Raw genomic sequence first — 16,857 nt, forward strand, 5'->3', positions numbered from 1 at the left:
AGAATAGTTTCTGAGAGTTATTCTCTCCTTCCCCAATGTGGGTCGCCATGCTTGGCAGTAAGTGCCTCTGCTCACTGAGCCATCTTGCCAGTCCATTACCAATTTTTGTTTCTAAGAGAAGAGGGGAATCATGGAAAATCATAGCACGAATGTGAGAGATTTCATAAGAAAACCCACTGCTCTGTCTGCTCACTTAAAAAAAAAACCTCAGATTTTCTGTTTAGAATCTAAATGTGAAATTATGGCAGAAATACAGCAATGAACAAGACAAGTAGATCATTATAATATTTAGGTGTTGATTCATTACTGGAATGTACTACACAGGGAAGCCATGAGGGAAGACACACTATTATATTTCCCTATAAAGATCTGGCCCAGATTGGTCACATGATGCTTCAATTATTTACCTGGTAGGCAGAGATCAACCTTACTGTGATTGTCAGACCTTCTGGTAATGAATCTTTCCAGTCATCCATGCATGAAATAGTTTTGTTCTACAACTGGAAAAAAAATCGCCTTACTCTTTCCTGCATGGAAATATGTTCCTGCAAAACGTGGCTGCACAGTTGAGCTCTTAGCTGTTTTATATTATTTCCATAGAAACACCTGGAAATGCAGTTAGCATGATGTTTAACAACCACTTCCTGTGTGCTGGAAAGCATCGAAAGTTCCTGTCTTGACAATGATACTCAGATGTGGGTATCAGCTTCAGTACACTGTTGGTTCCCCATGCAGTGGCAAGAACAACCTGTGACGATATAGAATGAGCAGTTTTGTTGAGGATGTAGAACTTTTGTCAGCCCAGGGAAGACAGTCACGTCTTAGGAACTGTCACTGAGTCAATCTGAGGAGAAACCATGCTGAATACCACAATAGCCTTTGGTGCCCAGATCTACAGCTAGCCTGAGTATCCTTAAAGAGCCTCTGAATTTTATTCCCAAACACTAGTAACATGCTCTCCATTACCACTTGTGTTAAAGGGAAATTCTGGCAGACGGAGATAAGTACCCACAGCCTGCTCTCCCACGGCAGACAGAGGTAAGTACCCACAGTCTGCTCTCCTGCAGCAGACAGACAGGCTCATTAAGCACATGGTTTCTGCCTTCATTTGATTACATGACACCTTTAAGATTGTACATTCCCCACACCAAGCCCCCGGTTTCTCTGGGATAGCATAAAGAAGGCAGACCTTTAGAACTCACCTTCAAGAACTTTTGATTCCTTCAAGGGGCCTCCTCGATGTTAAGGTTAGTAAATATTTGTTTTAGTTGAACGAGCCCAGATCACAATCCACTCATTGCCAAATGTCACCTCTGTTGTCTCCTGCAACCTGACAGGGAAACCAGCAAAACTGATCTCCCCCAAGCATCTCCCCAGTACAAATTGATACACATTAGGCAGTTGTCTCTGCCTCAGAAACTGCAGCATTGGCAAGTCTCACTTGTAATACCCACTTCTCTTTCCTAATCCCCAGGATCAGATTCCTGAATTTAAGTATATTTAAAACTAACTTATCCAGACACACAGTGTCTTGACCTTTCTGTTTCTCAGATTTTCAAGTCCCGTGGCACAGAGCTCTTTCTAGGCAAAGCCCAAAAGAGCATGAGGTGAGCTGGGCTTGCATCGGAATCCCCGTGGGGCTTTATCATTCTCCAGCTGTGTGACACTCAGCAAGCTACTGACCTTTTCTGAGCCTCACTATCTTAGTCTATAAAACAGATCTTAGGGGTAATTGATTCTGCAGACCACTGGGAAAGCTACACCACAGCTGGTTAAGCATTCATCATGCAGGGGACCACAACTGTTAGCCATCCGTCATATTACTGATAAGACTAGGGTTTAGTAAGTAATAATGTAATTATTGAGATTCAGTGAATAAAACTCAAAAGGAAATCACCAGAGCAACACAAGAAACCCAGATAAACATATGCATTAAATGATAGCGGAGAAAGGAAAGTGTATGTCAGTAATTAGCCTGGATTTGAAAATAAAATTGAGACTTGATTCATCTCAGATGTCCCAAAAGTAGCAATGACTGGCTTTATGGAGTCAAGGTGTCTCTGGAAGGGAAGCCTATTAGGATTCAAATGAGGCCTTTCAGCATCCACTGACTTATTTCAGCTTGAAACACTAAACTTTAATCTTAACTCTCTCTCTCTTAATTTTCCCCTGTCCAATCACATTACGGCAGTGGAAGGCCTGTGATTGGACAGGAAAGGGGAGGTGGAGCTAGGAGTTGTGGGAAGAGAGAGATGGCAGGAGAAGTGAGGAGAACCAAGATGGCTTTGGATGTGGACCTGTGTGGCATTTACTAGTCACAAATAGCTATGTTTTTATAAGTTTAGAATTATTGGGATAAAGCTTTTACCATTATCAATTGGCTCTAAAATTGTTGTATTGACATCTTATAAATTGTAATATTATTTATATATAAAACTGATTGGTTAGTTACGCTTTAAGAGTCATGCTTTTACGGGGTAATTGGGTGGTAAAGTGGCAGATCGTGGGTGCGTGGGCGATGTATGGAAGTGAGAGGAACTCGGGGTTCCCCGCCAGAGAGATGGCAGATAGAGGGACTTCTGAGTGAGACTGTACTGGGCAGGAGCCCTGTGGCTCGGTGTGAGCTCTGCTGACCGTGGGGCAGTTGGCAGGTTGGCAAGATCATGGGAGCATGGTCTGAACCCTCAGAGAGTTCGTGGGTACTCTCTTTTTTAATATTTCCCGCAACATTAAAACATTGTAATGGTTTGTATATGCTCAGCCCAGGGAGTGGCACTATTATGAAGTGTGGCCTTGTTGGAGTGGGTATGTCACTGTGGACGTGTCCTTTACAAGACTTGCCTTGGTCATGGTGTCTGGTCACAGCAGTAAAACCCTAACTAAGACAGGCATCATCTTCAGATAGGATATTCAATAAAAGCCAGTTTAGTAGCTCTTTGGCGGTAGCTGTTCTCTTCCTGTGATCCCTTCTGCCTCCTCAGGACTGCCTAAAGGAAGACAATGACCAGAAATGGCCCTTGACCTTGAACCAGAACCACGTGCCAAAACTAAACTTCTTTTCTTTATAATTCAATTAGTCTACAGTATCAGCAACACACAATAGACTAGAACTGCACTCATCTGGTATCATGCAGAAGGTTGGTCTTGAAGCAGAGGTGGTATCTGCCAAAGACTTCAAATCTGAGATTTGAATGTGAGCAATGGAGGTTCTAGAATCAGGTGGGGCAGGGAATGACAGGGAAGCAAGCCACACCTCTTTAAGGAGATAAACACCTTCTGGGAAATGTATCATTAAGTAAACTATGTTATCAAATACTACAGAATATATTCACATGCATTGAATTGCCAATGGCGGCCATTCGAAGATGAAATCTTGTGAGACCACCTCTGAATTGCCATTGTGAAACATGTAGCCTTTGCCTAGTGCTTGTGGTAGGGATGTAGCTCAGCTGGTGAATTTACTACCTGTCATGGACAGAACCCTGAGTTCCATCCACAGCACTGGATCAGTCAGCCTTGGCAGTGTGTGTATGTGCCTATATCTGTAGTCCCAGCACTTGGGAGTTGGAGGCAGGAGGATCAGAAGTTCAAGGTCATCCTTGGCTACATAGTAGGTTTGACATCAGCCTGAGCTACATGAGATCTTGACTGAAAGCAAACTGAAACAATGCAATCAACATAGAAACAATACAGGAAAGATAATGGGTGATTCCCAGGCTTAACAACAGAGGAGTCTCCAGTGAGAGGCGCTTATCAGGCACCCTGGAGAACCTAGATGTGCAGTGGAGGGCCGGGATGGGCAAGAACGCTAGGACTTTCTGATGAAACTGAAGACAACAGCAAGCAAGAAATCTGGGTGTGGGGGACGTATTGATGGAAGAAGATGACACTGGGAGAGACTCCTCAGAAGTGCTTCAGGAGAAAATGAAGCAACGTGGGATGAAGGCTACAAACACATTTCATTCTGTAAAGAAGCAAGGGACCCCTCTCTGCCCTGAATTCATTTCCCTGAGAGGGGAGACAGTGGTGGGCTCCTCTAATGTCCTGGTATTGGTTTTCATAGAACTTTGATCTTCTCCTGAATGCCCATCTCTTCTGGCCTCAGGTCTGGCAACTTACATGCTTATGGGACCACACTCCTATCATCTCCTTACACAAGCTTGCCTTATAATTCTCCTCCCAGACTTAGGGGCAAATCATACTCCAACTGACTTCCAAATCAACTCTCCAGGTTTGTTTGGAAAGTAGACAGATCATTACTTTGCTTTTCTACGATCTCTTTCTGAGCCTTCTGGCTTGCCATAGTATTTCAAAAGGTGACCCTGGCCATGTCTACCTCCTATAGCATCTTCTGTCATTCACATCTGTACCCATGAAGCACTGAGGAGACACAGGAAGGCACACTTCCTCTGGGCCATTGGGCTTGCTCAGTTTATTATAAATTCAGAGAGGAAGAAATGCATTAGTGAATTCACTTGTTGGAACCCAAGAAAGCAGGACAAAACCCAGCTCAGTGGAACAGCTCAGTGCATCTAAAAGCAGGCTTCTCCATGCAGGCCCTCAGCAAACATTGCCAAGATCTAAAAGCTTTGGGAGTAAGCAGCATCTCAGATACAAGAGACTCAAAGGAAGCCAGCCGCTCCTTGTTCTTGGTGTAGGTTTTCCAAACACACATTTTTATAAGAAAAATGATGGAAGATAAAACATACCTTACCTAAGGCAGTCTTAGAGTTTTCTTTTGTAATCCACCAACAACCTTACGATGTACTAGTTTCATCCATATGTCAAAGAGAATCACTTCATATCAAATGCAAACTGCCCTGGGTAATGCAACACTTTGGCTCTGCCGTGTGTCCCTGTCCATTGTTCAAGATCACCTCCTGATACACAGTTTCTAAGCTTAGAAATCTATACATCGGTCTTAATCAGGGCTTCTATTCCTGCACAAACATCAGGTCCAAGAAGCAAGTCAGGGAGGAAAGGGTTTATTAAGCTTACAGTTCCAAATTGCTGTTCATCACCAAAGGAGGTCAGGACTGGAACTCAAGCAGGTCAGGAAGCAGGAGCTGATGCAGAGGCCATGGAAGGATGTTCCTTACTGGCTTGCTCCCCCTGGCTTGCTCAGCCTGTTCTCTTATAGAACCCAGGAATATCAGCCCAGAGGTGGTACCACCCACAAGGGGCCCTTCCCGCTTGATCATTAATTGAGAAAATGCCCCACATCTGGATCTCATGGAGGCACTTCCCCAACTAAAGCTCCTTTGCCTGTGATAACTTCAGCCTGTGTCGAGTTGACACACAAAACCAGCCAGTACAACATCTGACAACAAATGACAAACTCTCTTGCTAATTTTGATATTAATTTTATGGGGGCTGGGGAGATGGCTTAGATGTTAAAAGCATTTGATACTCTTATGGACGACTGGGGTTTAGCTCAAGAATCATCCTTAATTCCAGTTCTGGGGATCTAACTACCTCTTTTTGTTTCCTTGAGTAGCAGTCAGACACACAATACACATATATACATGCAGGCAAAAACACTCATATATATACATATATATATGTATATATATATAATTTTTTAAAAAAAGAACTAAGTGAACACTGCAGAAGCCCCTGTGATTAATGCCTGCTTACCTAACCTACTGTTCCCAGCAGAACAAGGTAGCATTGCAACACAAATATGAAGGCAGTTATCTTTTCATGAGACTGGTTATGGGCTGGCATAGATGAAGTATCCCTCTTCCCAAATGCTGGAGACCAGAAGTGATTTGGAGATATATATATATATATATATATGTAAAATGAGGTATCATGGGGGAATGTGGCCCAAGTCTAAACATACTTAGGTTTCATATATATCTTATAAATATACCCCAAAGTAATATATATTTTTAATCCTGCACATTAATTAAAGTTTCAAATATAAACTATTCAATTAAAAATCTTACAGGGCATTGGGAATTTTAAGTTTTCCAATTAGGGATATTCAATTAATTTATTGCTTTTTAAGTCATTCAACAAATCCAGATCCTCTACCATGTGTAGGCCATTAAAATAGATACCATAACTTGTGTACCAATGTGAGCGACATACCAAAATGTATAAGATGTTACCATCTATCTTTATTATTATTACTTTTCTTTAAGATAAGTTTTTCCTATATAACCTATGCTGACTTTGAACCAAGGATCGATCCTCTTGTCTCAACTTTCTCAAGTGCTGGATACAGAAGTGGGCCACCACATCCTGCCTCCTTCAATTTTAAAACCAATTAAGAAAGATTCCCATGTGGCTTTCAGTGATTGTTTTTATGAATAGATTTCCCTTCCTTCACATTTCAGCTTTCTAATGATATGTCAGAAATGGAAAAAAGTGAAATTTCACTATTAAGTACATGAGTTAAGTCTTTAAAAATTATTTGAATTAGAAATTCCAAAACTCATGGATCTCAAAGGCAATCTAATTCATGAGGCTATAAAAGCCAAGTCAAATGCCTTGCAGCGTTTAACTTGCAATTACTGAGCCCCAGGTTTCTCTAGCTGTCAAGTGTGGTTCACCGCACCATGTGAAGAGCTGGGGAGATGTCACTCTGCCATAGAGCTCTTGACTAGCAGCCCTGGGGCCCTATATCCAACCCCCAGTGCCAGCAATAATTAGAATACCACTGTCTTAGTCAGGGTTTTACTGCTATGAAGAGACACCATGACCATGACAACTCTTATTTGGACAACATTCAATTGGGGCTGGCTCACAGGTTCAGAGGTTCAGTCCACTCTCATCAAGGCGGGAAGCATGAAAGCATCCAGTCAGGCATGGCACTGGAGGAGCTGAGAGTTCTGTATCTTCATCCAAAGGAAGCCAGGAGCAGACTATCCTCAGGCAGCTAGGAGGAGGGTCTCAAAGCACGCCCTCACAGTGATGCACACCCTCACAGTGACACACTCCTATAAGGCCATACTGCCTAATAGTGCCAGTCTCTGGGCCAAGCATATTCAAACCACTACAACCACACATGTCCATCATAATATTAACATACAAAAGTCAAGGCAGAATTGTGCTTATATTACATGACATAGGAAAGTCAACAGAGCTACTGCTGTTGCCTACATCCTAGTGTAAGCACATTTTCCTTGAGAGGAAGAATACAGAGGCAGCTGCCGTGTGTTCTACCTTGAGCAAGGATGGAAGCTGACCTCCAAAACCAGCCCTGGTATCTATGTTCTTGCTAACACCACTCCAACTGTGATTCTCAATTGACCCTGTGACTTTAACCATGAGAATACCATGACGATGAATCTGTGTCAATTCTGAATCTGTCATTTAAAAAAGGTATGGTTGTGTGTGTGTGTGTGTGTGTGTGTGTATGTCTGTGTGTGTGAGAGAGCTCATGTGCATGTGCATGTGTGTGTATATGTGTGTGTGTGTGTATGTGTATGTGTGTGTGTCTGTGTCTGTGTGTGATGTGCACATGGGTGCCCATGGAGACCTGAAAAAGTCATTTGATCCTCTAGAGCTAGGGTTACAGGTGGTTGTGAGAGGTCCTATATAGTTTCTGGGAAAAAAAACCTTAGGTCCCCTGAAAAAGCAGAAAATACTGTTATCCCCCAAGCTATTTGGATATAAGTCTGTGATGGTTCGTATATGCTCAGCCCAGGGAGTGGCACTAATAGAAGGCATGGCCCTATTGGAGTAGGTGTGTCATTGTGGGTATGGGATATAAGACCCTCATCCTAGCTGCCTGGAAGTCAGTCTTCCACTACCAACCTTCAGATAAAGATGTAGAACTCTCAGCTCATCCTACACCATGCCTGCCTAGATGCTGCCATTCTCCTACCTTGATGACAATGGACTGAACTTCTGAACCTGTAAGCCATCCCCAAATATATGTTGTCCTTTGTAAGACTTGCCTTGGTCATGGTGCCTGTTCACAGCAGTAAAACCCTAACTAAGGCAAAGTCTTTTTTTAATTTTTTTTATTTTTTATTTTCTACATTCTTTGTTTACATTCCAAATGCTTTCCCCTTTCCCAGGTTCCCCCTCCCCATAATTCCCATAAGCTCTCTTCCCTCTGCCCTAATCACCCCCCTCCCATTTCTCTGTCCTGATACTCCCCTACAATGCTGGATCAAGCCTTTTCAGGACCAGGGACCTCTCCTTCCTTCTTCTTGGGAATCATTTGATATGTTAATTGTGTCTTGAGTATTCAGAGCTTTTGGGCTAATTAATATCCACTTATCAGTGACTGCATTCCATGTGTATTCTTTTGTGACTGGGTTACAAAAGGCAAAGTCTTAAATACCATGTCAGTGTCTACTTTTTGTACTCTGTGAACTCTGGTCTGCCTGACTGAGAGACCAAATGACTTCCAGCCCGTTTCCAAATATGTAAGAGACTTCCTAACAGACTAGCAGGAGAACCATCTAGTTGAGGCTAGTTAATCTCTCTGCCAGGAGAAACATTAAGGCATGATCTTAGGATGAATTTTTACACAACAGTTGACAACCCAAGGACCAACTCTGTTCAAACTGAGTTTCAGGTTTTGGTGTTATCTAGCCTAATCTACATATAAATCTGATAGGCAGAATAATCATGAGTGATAGCCAGTTCCTCCAAGACCTCGACCTTTCATCTTTGCTTCATTACCTTCCTCTCCTTTCTTCTTTTAACTATGAAATTATAAACACAACACTGGCTAGCCACATGACTGACTTTTAGTTCAAAATCCACCTACCTACATGCTTTGCCTTGGGGGGGAGAACGGGGGGCTCGTAAGGGTCAAAGGAGCATTTAATAGTTTTGAATTATAAGCAAAAATACTGGATAAACTTCACCATGAGAGTCAACAGCTATATGTTTCATAAGCCAGCATGGAAGGGCACTGATTTCCACAGCCTTTGTCCCCTGGAGCCCCACTCTGCCTTGTAAACCCTAGATGTTCTGTTTGTGGGTCACAGATGGGACATAGTAGACAGAACATTTTTGGCCTGTCCATGCTTGACCTCTCTTTACGTCTATCTATTTTTAGCACCGAGGATCAAACCAGATGGGATGCTCCTCGCAAGCACTCACGGGGAACCTGTGACCCAGGCAGATGCTGATGGTTACTGGTCTTGATGTGACGTCTTCTTACTGGAACTAGATGCTGACACTTACTTGGATTTTTGTCTGTCTTAAGCAAGGGGCCCTGCCACGTGTGCTCATGCCCTCACTCCGTGGATGTTTCCATTTCCCTTGGTGCACAAACACCAAGTTAAAGCAAACTGGGCAGCTTTGCAATCTGACTACTTCAACAAGACACCTTGTGACACTCAGGCCTCTTGCTCTTCTTTCTGCTCAACCAAACTTTTAAAATCCATATCCTCTCTTTGCTCTTGCTTGTCAGCAATATGCTAACTGAATTCCAGCCAAATGGCTTCCCCAGAATCGTTATCCCAAGGACATGAATGGTGACTACTTGTCAGAAAAAATTCCAGAAACTCCCAGACCAGTGACCATCTTTTGAGGCCCTGCAGCACTGACCTTCCTCCTTCCTTCAAGTCTCATGCTCTGATTTGGTGACATCACCACTTCCTGGCTTTCTCTTTTACCTACCAAGCCTCACCTGCCTTCTTGGACCCCCACCCATGACCTCCAGGCTGTTCCGACCTCCTGCTTCCCAGGTAACTTTCTAGTTTATATCTAATGGCTTCAAGGATAACCCAGGTGTCTATGACTTCTGATGGACATTTTCAGCCAGATCTCTTTATGTTCCCAGTCTCTATCCCCAGTGCCTCCTCCATCTGATGCCTTGATGTGGAATTCATTTCACCAAACAGATCATTTTACCCATCTTGGGCATCTCTGACCTAGGGAACAGTACCCTGCTAGCTAACTGCTCAGCAAGCAGTCCAAGGGGAGCTCTCCTTTCCCTTTTCCCATACCCAATCTATAATCAATATTGCTCATTCCTAAATATCTCCTGGTTTGTTCATAGTCATCAGCTGCTGCTGACACTATTTTAGTTTAATCTGTCTTCCCTTCTCCCCAACATTATAATCAACCACCTGCTAACTGGTTCATTTGCTACCAGAATCAATAGGACCAATTAATATGACATTTAATGTGATAGTAATGAGGTGTCTTCTTAATTCTATCTGAAGTAAATTTTCTTTCATTACAAACAGATATGTAGATGCTGTGATATTATAAACTTGAAAACATTTGATTCCATGCCAAGCTTTTCCCATGGCATAAAGACTGGCCTTTAAAAAAAAATGCAGTGCAGTTTTGAGAGGTTTTGTGTGTGTGTGTGTGTGTGTGTGTGTGTGTGTGTATGTATGTGTGTGTGTGTGTAGACTAGAAGTTAATCTCAGGTGTCATTTTAGGATGCTATTCACCTTTCTTTTTAAGATAGGGACTCTCCCTGCCCTGGAAGTGTCCAGTTTGGTCAGAATGGCAGGCTATCAAGCTTCAGAGATCTGTCTGCATCAGCCTCCTGGATTGTAAGTGCGCCATCCCATCTGGCTCTTCAATGTGGGTTCTAGGAGGTGAACTCAGGTCCCCATGCTTACACAGTAACCACTTTACTGACTGAGCTATCTCCCCAAGTCCTCAAAGATGTTTTTACTGCCTTGCAATAAAGCCCAGGCTCCTTAACATGTCCCCATCAGAGAGTTCAACACGATCCCTCACCCACCCTTTGAAGTCCTGTTCTTTCCCTCCTGACTCTCTTTACACCAACAATTCCTTTCAAAGCATAAGCTGTTGTGGGGGCGACAGACTTTGGACTTCTCTCTTCTCTGGCCTCTGTGACACTCTATTCTCTTGGCCAGGAGAGAAGACTTGCTTGTGCTCATCATGTTATTCCGTGACTAACCATCCAATTCTCCAGGAAGCTCCCCTGGTGACTTGTAACTAGCTGGCGTGTGTCCTCTGCATGCTCAGAGGCTCCGTGCATCTCTATCATGTCACGTACACATCGCCACACTTCCTAGCCCCATTATCTGCTCTTCCCTCCAGACCATGACCTTTAGAAGAGGGAGGGGTACGGATCACACTTGTCCTCACTGTTCAAATTTCATGGATGATGACCTGCACACAAATAAAAGAAGCATGCCAACTTGGGATCCTTTTTTTCATTTCCTGTGATTTGTCAAAGTCTAAAAACCTAGGTTCTCAGGAAGGAGGAGACCCTGTTCCTTTGTTAGGAAAATGGAGACACCAAGAAACTTTAAAATGAGCGTGCTGAGGCTCCCAGAAGGCTCAGCGCTATCTGTCCATCAGTCTCTCTCCTTTTCAACCCACCATGGAATAACATAAGTTTCCAGCTCATAAGCCGTGCCGGTGGTGGTCCACAGAGTTTGCCTGCACAGTGGGCAGATCTTGCCTTTACAGAGAAGGGTGATGCTTCCATCTTCTATCAATGGGTTGCAACATCACACAGCAAAGGGACATTAAGACAAGCCTCAGGTACGATTAGGTCCCATTTCTCTGCTCCAAGAAGTGTGGATGTACTTTCTTAGATCATGTGATTTGATAGGAATTCCAAGTAGAGAAGAATTAGTGATCTAAGATTAGCACAGGGGATTGTCATCTTGAGCATCAGGAGCAGACTTCCAGAAGAGCCCAGAAACCTATACATAGAACCAGGTCAAAGGCGTAGTCTAGCACTCCAGTACAGACTGTCTTCTCTTTCTAAGGAGCTTGATCTAATGATAGGGACTTGTCGGAAATAGATTGTAATGCCAACAGTGACTCTGAGTTGTGGGTGGTTTGGCTCTATGGGAAAGGGATTGATGAAGATGAAGTCTCTGCTTCCAAGGCCAGAGTTAAGGTCTGGCACCTGCGGCAGTGGAGGGTTTCAGGATAAGAAACACTTTCACCAGAATGAAGGTCAGGCTCAGGAGCCTGAAGAGAAGCTGGTGTTCTTTGGTTATAAGAGTCCCTACAGTATCCTGACCACAAATCCTGTTCTATTTGTATTCTCTGGCCCATAAAAACCATGTGCAAAAGCAAATGGATTACTTCTGGGTCCCACCAATGGAGAGCTACTGTTTCTGGCTCAGTCATACTCCTGCCTGCCGGGCAGGGATAAGCAATGCAGGCATGGTTCACAGTTGGAAGGGAAACAGGCAAGTGGTGACGACTGTCTGGGATTTGCTGTACTAGGATGCCACGGCTTGTACCAGGAGTGTCTGCTAATGGAGAGAGAAAAGGACTGGAGAGCAGTCCTTGCTTTTTGTGACTCAGTTCCATGGTAGTACTTCAGTCCCTCACAAAGATGGTGGACTAAAACATCTCACTTTGGAAAAAGAATGGAGAGGTGTCCAGAGAAATTGTTAGTTCAGGGGTTGAATATGAAAGGATACAGGAAGGTCCCTTGTCTTACTTGACTGACGAAGAATGAAATTTTACAAATGAGAAATGCAGGCATTTGAGTCTATACCATGATTGTGGTCTGTGTTTTGTTTCCATACAGTACTGTCGTGGGGATGCTGTATTTGAGGATCTGGGTTTTGTCTCCATGTGCATCTCTCTGTCTTGCTCCAGTTGCTTCTGCCACTCCCTCACAGATAATCTCAAGTTCTCTGACACGTCTGGGGCTTGAAGTCTCTAGTGGCTTTTCTAATTCCTGCCAATCTGCTGGAGCTCCCTTTACAAATCCAATGCCTATTTTTAACCCTTGCTGCCTTCCAAACAACACATGAATGTTCCTAGTGACCACGAATGAGAAACTTAACTTGATCATAAGCGAATTGCAAGTATAACAAAGTTAAATTGTTTTGGTTGACGTTGTGGCTTTGAGATGGGGGTCTCACCGTGTACACCTATAGATAGATCTTCCTAGCTCACCGTGTACACCTATAGATAGATCTTCCTAGCTCACCGTGTACACCTATAGATAGATCTTCCTAGTACTGTGCTGTCATGTGTGAGCAAGACATCATGCCAGGTTCAGAAGACTTTTGAATGGGGTTATTCCTAAATATTACCCCTAAATCCAGTGTCCTTGTATAAGAAAGGAGAGGACTGGGGACCCAGAGAGACATGGGGGAGCAGGTAATGATATAGACAGAGCTGAAGCACAGCGGTAAAGCAATGCTGGCATGGTCAGCAGCAGGAGGGAGAGAAGCAGAAGAACCTCTCTCTCAGGCAGCCGGGGGAGCCTATCCTATCAACGCCTTCCCTGAGGACTTCGGTCTTCAGAACTGCAAGCCAACATACTTCTGCTGCTTTATACCATCACTGAGTTTAGAAAAACTTGATACAAAAAATCGTGGACATGGATGCCAATATTTGTTTCCTTTCATTTCCTCTTTCTCTTTTTTACTCATCTGGCAAATTACAACCCAGGGTGGCTCCTGTGGCTTTATCCACAGCCATGATGGACAGCTAGAGGATGCCATTGGTGCTGTATTAGATACTTTTCTAGTTGTTGTGAGTAGACATGTGATAAGAAACAACTTAGGCTGACAGTGTGTGAGGTTGTAAGGCTAAGGCAGGGTTGTGTTGGCAATGGCAGGGGGCAGGGGCTCTATGGCAGCAGGAGTTTACAGCAAATTCCTGTCCACATCCTTGCTTATCAGGAAGCAGTGGAAGGGACTGGCAAAGGTTGGGGACTTCTGTGTCCCCCTTTTTGCATCTCTAGTTTTAGCCACAATACTCTCACCTTTAATGCACAACTAACACAACTATCATGGTTTGAATATGATGGCCCAGGAAGTGGCACTATTAGGGGGTGTGGTCTTGTTGGAGTAGGTGTGTCACTGTGGGTGGGGTTTTTAAGACTCTCATCCTAGCTGCTTTGGAGTCAGTATTCTGCTAGCAGTCTTCAGATGAAGATGTAGAACTCTCAGCTCCTCCTGCACCATGCCTGCCTGGATGCTCCCATGCTCCCACCTTGATGATAATGGACTGAACCTCTGAACCTGCAAGCCAGCCCCAATTAAATGATGTCCTTATAAGACTTGCCTTGGTTATGGTGTCTGTTCACACAGCAGTAAAACCCTAACTAAGACAACCACCAACCTTGGTCTCCAGTGGGATTCTTTATCTTATACTACACCTCTTCTCAGTGATGTTTATCATCCTGTTCTGTTTTCAGAAGGAAAAAAAATTCTTAGGTCGATTAAACCAGGAGTGGATTTCTTCTACTCCTGAAGATGCTTTTCCTTAGTCATCACCCACACATTTACTCCAATCCCATCCTCATTCAGCTTCCTAGGATTTCAAGTGAAAATTGAACTCTCTCTCTCTCTCTCTCTCTCTCTCTCTCTCTCTCTCTGTCACACACACACACACACACACACACACACACACACACACACACTCCAAAGGCCACTTTACCTACTTCCATAGCTTTGATAAGCGCAACTGACCAATGTCTTGTCTTTAACAGCATACACGTTCAAGACAAATATTGCACACCCAGATGAAAGCAGATTTCCAGTTTGCAGTCTCATAACCCAGGACTCCTCTTGTATTTTTCTTGTATTTGAGACTTATCCAAACACAGGAAAGTCAACATTTTCAATTATATACCAATATGCATTCATCCTGCTGGCTATCCCTTGATGTCAAATTATCCCTCTGGGCTGAGAGCTAGCTCACAAAATTTTTCCTCTGCAAAAGTGATAAATAACATCCTGAAATCCAATTAAGAAGAAAGGATGCTACACAGGGTGGAACACGGGATTTAAGATAAACTAGATAGCTTCGGTAACATGGTTGGCTCATCCATCTATCACGGTAAGAAGATGTTCTATAGTGTTCTTTCTGCTTTCTAATTCGGGAGCTATGTCTCTTGGTTTTTTTTTTTTATTAATATTCTTATTCATTCTTGGAAAAATTTTTTAGTTACCTACAATGTATATTAATCATATTCACGTACCCTTTCTACCCCTAAATTCTCCTAGATCTACCCTTCAATCCTTATTTTTCCCTAACTTCCTGTTCTCTCTCTTTCCTCTCTCTTTCTCTCCCCACGCCCCCGTTTTATATATAATAACTCACTGAGTCCAATTAGTACTCATACACACATGGGTTACGGGCCATCCCCTGGAGCACAGGCAACCGCCAGGGATGGAAGCCTTAAAGATAACTGAACAGCTCAGTAGGTCCTCAAAAGACACAGCCATTTCCTTTTCTCTTCTAGTGTCTGCTGCCTGATGTTGCCCACAGAGTACATTTCATTAGATTTCCTCTCTACTTATTTTTCTTTTTTTTTTTTTTTAAAAAAAAAAGGACATAAGCCCTTCCCTGCTCCCTGCTGGGATGTCAACTGGTTTTATCTTGTGAAGGTGTTTTGTAGGCAACCACAGCTGCTGTGAGCTCATGTGTACAGTGGTTCTGTTAACCACAGAGGAGGCCAGTTCACCTTATTTCTCCCTGATCTCTGGCTCTCATGATCTCTCTACCCCCTCTTCTGTGCTGTCTCCTGCAGCTTGAGGTGAGGAGGTGGCATACAGATGACCCTTTACGGTTGAGCACTCTGCAGGCACTCTGACCTTGGTGTTTCCACAGTAGCTGCCAACCACTGCCTGCACAAAGAAACTTCTCTGGTGGGGTCTGATGGCTGTACTTAGGTCCAGGTGATTGTGTGTGTGTGTGTGTGTGTGTGTACACGGCAGTTTGAAACTATGCCCATTTAGGAGCTGTGTCTTTTAAAAAGAGACTGAAATCACTTATAAATGGTATTCTTAGCTGCCAAATCATGCACAAGAATAATGATAAGAATAAGAATTTAAAGTTAGCAAATCTACTGGACGAAGGCTGGGAATCAAAAGAATTTGCCTCAGATTATCAACACCTCAAGAGTTATCTGACACCAGCACATTATGATTCGTCTAAAAGGGAGTGAAGGCAGAGTCTGAGTGAAGGAACTGCTTCAGAGAGGCCATGATTTAGACAAGCCATTCTCTTTTCAGGACGGAGCAAATCAGTGCGGGGTGGGGGGGGGGTGGTCATAGCGCTCAGGAAGCAGAGGCTAGCGTGTCCGTCGGGAGCCACGCCCATTTCAAACTCCAGTGTTTGTTACTTTGTTTGTTACTTTGTTTCTTTGCTTTGCTGTTTGTTGAGCTGATCTCCTCCAATATTTCCCAGCTGGCTGCAGAGCTAGGCAACACATGGTTAACTTTACACTGCAATGGAGATTCACTTCCAGTCTTTGTTTTTCTGCCCTAAGAATCATTTATTCATGATTCTTCCTCCGTGAAATAGCCTGATCTTATCCACCAACAACTGTACATAAGTCATTTTTCTGCTGCGTGATGACTTTCACTGGGGCAGTGAAAATCAGGGTGAATAATAAGAAATGGGCTGTCTGGGCTGGAGTGAAAGTATTCAATTATAGAAAAGGTGGAATTCCAAGTTCACATAATTTATAAATCAAACAAAAGCAGTCATTTTTTTTTGAATTAAAAACTAGCCAACGGGAGGAAAGAAAAATGTTCATGAAAGGTGTGAAAGCAGCTGAGACTTAAAAGCAGTTCCTTATCATATCAGGAATTATTAAAAGCAAGAGCAATTCCACGGCTGGAGTTTCCGCTTTGCATCAGACCACTGATGGTAATCGAAATTCTTCAAATCAAGATCCCGAGTTTTACTCAACAAACAGCCAATGAGAAACAGGGCCAGCAGCCGCCTTACCTGCTGATGTGTGCTTGAACTTTTCGCTCTTCTTCTTCCTCCATTTCCAAGGCTTGAAAATCCTCCCCAGGTTGGCGAACTTACTCCTCCTCCGGATGGGCGGGGTGTGCGTACCTGGGACCAGCGAGTCAGAGCGCATGGCTGCCAGCCTCTCCACTTCCTCGGCTTGTTTTCCCCAAGAAAGTGATGGAAATAAAGAGAAAGGGGGGGATACAGTGTTAAAATGGG

At 43.5% G+C, this 16,857-nt stretch overlaps 1 protein-coding gene across 1 annotated transcript in view; it reads right to left on the reverse strand.

Moving 5' to 3' along the window:
* Phactr1 (phosphatase and actin regulator 1) overlaps positions 1–16,857 on the reverse strand; it is a 276,311-nt gene that overhangs the window by 167,568 nt on the left and 91,886 nt on the right. Inside the window, exon 2 of the mRNA XM_052157236.1 lies at positions 16,630–16,794. Within this exon, the coding sequence (XP_052013196.1) occupies positions 16,630–16,768 (139 nt within the window). The 5' untranslated portion in view covers positions 16,769–16,794. The remainder of the gene's footprint in view (positions 1–16,629; positions 16,795–16,857) is intronic.

This window comes from Apodemus sylvaticus, chromosome 14 (genome assembly GCF_947179515.1).
Source record: "Apodemus sylvaticus chromosome 14, mApoSyl1.1, whole genome shotgun sequence".
In the NCBI taxonomy this organism is placed as follows: Eukaryota; Metazoa; Chordata; class Mammalia; order Rodentia; family Muridae; genus Apodemus; species Apodemus sylvaticus.